This window comes from Cynoglossus semilaevis, chromosome 8, assembly GCF_000523025.1.
Source record: "Cynoglossus semilaevis isolate Cse_v1.0 chromosome 8, Cse_v1.0, whole genome shotgun sequence".
NCBI classification, from domain to species: Eukaryota; Metazoa; Chordata; class Actinopteri; order Pleuronectiformes; family Cynoglossidae; genus Cynoglossus; species Cynoglossus semilaevis.
Window position 1 is genome coordinate 20,454,914 of NC_024314.1, and position 6,464 is coordinate 20,461,377.

At 39.4% G+C, this 6,464-nt stretch overlaps 1 protein-coding gene across 2 annotated transcripts in view; it reads right to left on the reverse strand.

Annotated features, from left to right (window-relative positions):
• ptn (pleiotrophin) overlaps positions 1-6,464 on the reverse strand; it is a 36,984-nt gene that overhangs the window by 10,213 nt on the left and 20,307 nt on the right. For both annotated transcript variants that reach the window (XM_017034780.2, XM_008315618.2), the window contains exons 2-3: positions 1,321-1,415; positions 601-774 (exon numbers count right to left, since the gene is read on the reverse strand). In XM_017034780.2, the coding sequence (XP_016890269.1) occupies positions 601-774; positions 1,321-1,414 (268 nt within the window). In that variant the 5' untranslated portion in view covers position 1,415. The remainder of the gene's footprint in view (positions 1-600; positions 775-1,320; positions 1,416-6,464) is intronic.

Sequence of the window (6,464 nt, forward strand, 5' to 3'; positions counted from 1 at the left end):
AAATAGTAAGACATAATTTAGTGAATTACAGCATTATTAGCCTTCTAAAATAATCCAGGACTCTTTGCTACTTCTAACAAACCTTTTATAGTTGTAAACTACCCTGTCAGTTAAGTTGCCTTTTGTTGTCTTTTCACAATCCATCACTCGTGACAGGCCTTACCTGGGGAGAGACACGTGTCCCTCATGGCTGTCTCGTGGCTGTCTGCCTGCACAAAGGACGATTACAACATATGTTTATGTAACAAATCTGTTCCGTTGGTTCCTTTAAATAGTACCATTTTCACTCATTGTGAAATTGGGGCTTTTGTTGCTGTTAATGACAGATGAGCATAAATTATGTTTGTTTTTAGTGAGATGAATGGAAGACGTGGGATGAGCAGCACAGCTGTGACTAACCAGCCAATAGGTTGTGTTTACCTTCATACTGTATTTCGTGATTATATTGTAATTTGATAAGTAATTATATGAAAGTTCCAACTCAAGGCGTTAAATTCATTAGGAAGTGAACCCTGATGTAAGTCAAGGACCCCGTCATAAGTAACATCTAGGCTTGTGCAGACACTTATTCTACTGGGCTAATGTGAGAATTTCCTTTACCTCCAAATTTCTTCTTCCAGTTGCAGGGGATCTTGCAACGTTGTGTCTTGATGGTCTGCTTGCAGTCAATTCCAGAACGTGTCCCTTCCCTGGTGCCGAGTCCGCAGTCCCCTTCGTTGGCCACACACACGCTCCATTGCCATTCTCCGCAGTCCGATTTACGATCCTTCTTTCCTGAATAATCAGACCACACCAACACATATAGTGCTTGTTAGCATAAATTAGTCAATACGTGACTGCTCCATATTCTGGATGCCCTGTGGCCTGGTGTAGTCCCCAATAATAGTTGGGGCAAGAGACCAATTATAGTCTGTAGTTTTTAATTTCGTATTTTTTAATTTTTTTAACTCTCCTGGAGATTACGCAAAACATTGAGTAAAATTAATTAACGTTTTTTTAGCTTCCAATTCAATAGATTTTTTTTAGCCACTTTTCGCAAAATGTTCTTTCTGTTTCTGAAAAATTTGCATCAAAGACAAACAACTCTGACTAACCCTGTCAGGCATTTTTCATATTCAATATAATTAAAGAAGTTATGTCCCGAAAAAAACCTTGTCATGAACACATTGTTAACGGTGGAGCCTGTGAGGAGAAAGATAGCACTGTGTCCCTCCACTGAACAACAGACTTGTCTTGGGCGACACACTGCTAAATAGCAGAAATTGCTTCACTATCCTTTATTATTAATAACATAAAAATGTAAATAAGTTCAAAATTCACCTTGTTTGTCGACTTTGCCTCCTTCTGCCGCCATCACTGCCAGCACCAGGAGCGCCATCACAGCAATCCTTGTCCAAAGCTTCTGTGCATTCATTCTATAAAAAAAAGATTTTTTAGTTGTTTTTAATAAACAAAATATACAGTAAATATACACTTGACTAGAAACAAAATTCAAGAAAGAAGATTATTATCCTTCTGGCAACTATTAGTATAGACTCTAAGATAAAAATTTGTTTTACACACAAATCCGTTTACATCTCTGGTGGACCACATAAGATGATGTGGTGGGCCACATTCAGCCCGCGGGCCTTGAGTTTGACATATGCGGCCTACATCTTAATTAGATGGTTTATAACCTGCCAAAACGAGGGAATCCAAGAGGTCATAATAATTACATTTGCATTACTCTTTCACAACTGCCGTCACACCATTATATACAACCCAAAAGCTAAGCTTGTTAGCATAGAGCTAAACCAACACCAGATATTTTGTGTGAACATATTAGACATTGGATGTGTGTGTTATCCCACAGAAGCTGGGCGGAGCACACATTAGCTCATCACCATTTAAAGATATAGACACCAGTTCTTTGAAACATGACTGTAAAGAAACCAGCTGTGTTCAACCAAACCACATGACTAATATTTCCTTTCCACACCAAAGGACCATATTTATTTGCAGTTAAGTAGCATAAAGTGTCTCCTTTATGGCAAGTAAAATGTACTCGATTGTGACACGAAAGCATTGCTAAAAGACTAGTAAAGCAACAGTTGTCCCTGGTCTCAGGAGACCATGGTTACAGCCTGAGGAAAGTCCTGCTCGTCTCCCATGTCATTACCACTGCACTGGATTCCAGCAGTCAGGTTTGATTGTCATCAATGCCACCACTCTGTCAGTCACGGCTCTACATGCTGTCAGTTTCCTGGGGGTGTAGACTGAGTCAACATAGGAGTTTGATTTTATGTGTAAGAGTCAGAGAATAACAGAGTGACAGTAGCAGCTTACACTGAGAAGGTGTTTGGACCCAGGTCCCAGTCCCAACAGGGTCATACCATTTTTTATATATTTTGAACTTTTCTGTTGTCAGCTTCTACACCGTTTCACGTTGGACATGATGAACTAGGTTTGTCATTTGTACTAACTTTTCTAGATTGAGGATTTTATCGATTAGGTAAGTTCAGGTCTGGTTTGACAGATTTTCATCAGGACGTTATGGCCTTGATCCTGACCTAGTAGGAGGTTTAGATCTTGTACAACAATGACTAATGTGTTTTTTAGCCTCCATCTGTCAGCTGTTGGACAGGACTGCAGGTGAAGGCACAACATAGGCATCAGATTGTTGTGTTCAAAATGTAAGGAAGATGTCTTATTGAAACAGTGGCCCCTTAAACATTTAAAATCAGACTCATACCTGGACATCAATGGTTGAAGACCATTTTGTTGGTAGTAGAACCAAAGTAGGACAGTGAGAGGAAGCAGAACAGGGGTGATTGATGACTGAGGTGTAGATGTGGAGAGCTGAAGGAACTGCAGGGCTGATGGGAAAAGGGGAGTGAATGGTTGAGGGGTCAGGTGGGTAAGAAAATGGAGTGAGGGTCGAAGGGCAGAGGGTCAGTGGAGGGAAGTTGGCCAGATAAATTAGGTCTGGAGTGGAGACAGATGCAGGTCATTTTTCAATATATTAAATGCCCAGTAGGAAAGGGATCATGAAACTAAAGGCTACATTCAGTGATACCACGTTTAGCCCATTCATTCTATCTGCATTGAAAATCCCTCGAAGATTATGTAAATGAGTCCTGTGGTTTTTACAATCCTGTTTGAAAGACTACAGTGACTACAGACGCCTGGCCTTCAATTATAATCCCACGTTCAACAGAACATATCATTCATCATTAGATTTCCTCTGAGCTTTGGCATCATTTTCCTTCTAAATGGAATCATCCCTTACAAAAACATGCTCTGTTAATAAAGATCTAATACCTGTGGGTCTTGATCATGCCCTTGGGCCAAGACTGGCCAGCCAAACTGTCCAATCCGGTTCCAAAATTGTAATGATCAAAGAAAAATATAGTGTGGTCCCCACTATTAAAGCAACTGAAACAATAACTGAGACTTAAATAACCCATCATGTACATTACATTACACAGTTATACACCTTTTTTTTATCATTTCATTTTATCAGGCAAACTCATTTGTCAGGCAAACTCTCCAGGGTGTATTCTTAAGGGTTGGCCCCAAAGGTGTCTGTCAGGCAAACTCTCCAGGGTGTATTCTACCCTAAAACACTGACTGTTGGGATGGAGGTCCAGCTTCCCTGGATTAAGTGGATGTTTTGTAAGAACTTCCTATCTTATTTCTTAGAACATAAATTGTCGTCCCTTCTGTTTAACCTTCTCCTCCGACAGTGCAGTGATAAATTTTGGTTCCATTCTCCTCACTAACCTCTGGCTATGATTCAAGTTTCAATATTTTATGCCAAGAAGATTTTTACTCTGTCTCAAACCAATATATGCTTCTCTACTTTTACGATGTAAATAGTGAAAGCTGTTACAGACTGTCCAAGAAGTCGGATCAGAAGAATGGTACAGGTTAATTACCTCTGCCAGAATTGGAGAAACACTCAGTGAGAATTATGACAAAATCAAATTCCACTCTGGCCTCTGTGAGACGGGTGGTCCTGTTGGTTTACTGGTGGAGTGGAGGAAGGAGAAAAAAACAATACTGGCCACAAATCAATGGACCTCTGTTGACCCCAGTTGAGCTTCAGCAAACAGGATTTTCCACCACTAAAGATTTTGTATACCATATGCAGGAAGCACAAAGAAGACCAACACTTGAATTAGACATGAAAAGAAGAAGAAGAAGAAAAATGTCGTCTTGATAAGGAACCTAAAATCACCTTCTCTACAGAGAACACGGCACCAAGTAGCAGCAGCTCCTCTGAGGTGTGCCGATAACTAGCACAAATATTATCACAAGACACAAGTATGCTTTTAATATAACTTATCTATATGTGAATTATTTATGTTCTTTTTAAATGCTGCCCCTGGAGGTAGAAAATGAAATGAGTCATTTTCATATCCAAGGCCTTCGACATTCCTCCTTAGATACATACATTTAAATTTGTGTCAAGGATAGAATTGTTCTTGTGTTGTTTAAGGTATTTTTTTAAAAATTATATTTTATTTAATCCAAGTGTTTTTATTTTTAAAATATAAGGCCTCATTTTAACATTTTCCTCAATAAAATAATAAAGTTTTGTGCTACATTCAGCCAGGAAATCTGCAACACTACTCGTCAACACCATTAGTGACTGACCTTTGTCTCAGACATGTCTGTCATGAGGTGCAGTCTTTAACACAGTGCTATTAGCCTATAAATCTAACTTGGTGATAAATCCTTTAGTCTAAAAACAATTCAACGATTCAGCTTTTTAAATGCTCTCTAGTAAGGCTTTGCAGCTCTGGCTGGTCTCTCTCTCTCTTTGTTAAGATTTGAGCACATTTTCTTACCAAATCCCTTAAAATCATCACTTATTGCAACCGAAAAACTGTTTGCCCTTAGTTGCAAATACAGACAAACGCTGTCCAACATCATACAGCCAGTTCAAAGGGACACTCTCTGACAGGAACAAGTCTTCATATTCAGCCGAATGTGTTCTTTCACATGAGGCTGCACATTTACTCAACAGACCAGTGAGTGAAAGAGTAAACAAGGTTCGTGTGTGTGTGTGGGGGGGGGGGGACTTGTTAATGGCTGTAAGTAAAACATGCTGCGATAAGCGTGTTTAATCTTGTGTGATAAGCTTTTTCCTTTCTCCAAATTCTCCCTCTGGCTTTTCCGTCTTCCCTCTGCCACTTCAAGATTCAGAATTTATATGAATTGAAAGGAAACGGCATCTTTCTGAAGTTAAGAGTCATTTCAGGTCATTTCAGTGCAAAAGACTGGTTTGAATGCATTGGTTTTTGTTATTTGAAGGATGTTTGAAGATTGTCGTGTTCCGTGTTCCAGGAACCAGACAAAGTGTTGAGGGTGCACATGGTATTGAGGTTTTGACAAAAAGAAATTATTAATAAACTCAAGTAAATACTTTCAGTAGTCAGTATGTAGAGTGGCATGAATGTGTTAAGAATGAGAATGTGCATGCTGAACCTCAAGCGACCCAAACCAACAAGAAACATACACAGGCCTGTAAAACCCACAGGTTGTACTGGAGCGTGGCTTCTTACAGCTGAGTATTTCTTCTCCCACCAGGTGGCCACACCCGGCCAAGTGCTAGCCGTCCACGAGATGGCAGCAGGCCATCGCTCAGGCCATTCCACCATTTATCAAAAGATAAAGTTAGGCAACATTTAGATGTTAAAACAGGAGCAGACGACAAGCTGTAACATCCCCCCAAAGGAACATTCAAAAGCGCTTCTAAAATTCACACTTTTTTATATATATATAAAACAACAAAACCATAATATTCTACCGTACTTCATTACAATTTCAGACTTTTTTAAGTTAAGTTTCCAATCACTAAAAGCAATGAGAAACATATCTGTGGTTTTATTTGACTGGTTTTATTTCAAGTGAAAAGGAGCTTTTTTTGTGGCAGGAAAAATCCAACTCTAAGTGGTTTCCCCATTTGGGTTGTTGTGATCCAGGAGTGGAGCGAATGCCTCACCTAGACACAGAGCATATTGAAAGGATTTATTCAGGAGCTTCTCGGTGTGTGTGTGTTCCTGTAGCTGAGCTTTTGAGAGATTTCAGCACAGATGAAATGCGAAGTGTATCGACTGGAGGACGGGGGACAGACTTTGCAGGAGACAGGCAGGCAGACAAGCGTGTAAAGTCAGCCACATAACCCGAGAATACAGCCAGTGAAAAAATAAATAAGGGATTACTGCTGTGGTTCTACGAATGATTCAACCTCAAGACCCACATTTTACCAGGTGCAATAAGTCCATCTGAATTTACTGTAGCAGTGAAAAACAGAGAATAGTTGGCCAGAAACAGGTAAAAGAATAAAAAATGTTTTTTTTAGCAAAAGGTAAACAAAAATATGAGTTCATAAAGGTTAATGTCAAAAAATGGATATAAACACCCAAAGTCTCATTAACACAAAATATAAATGGAACAAGTTAAGCATATTTTGAAAA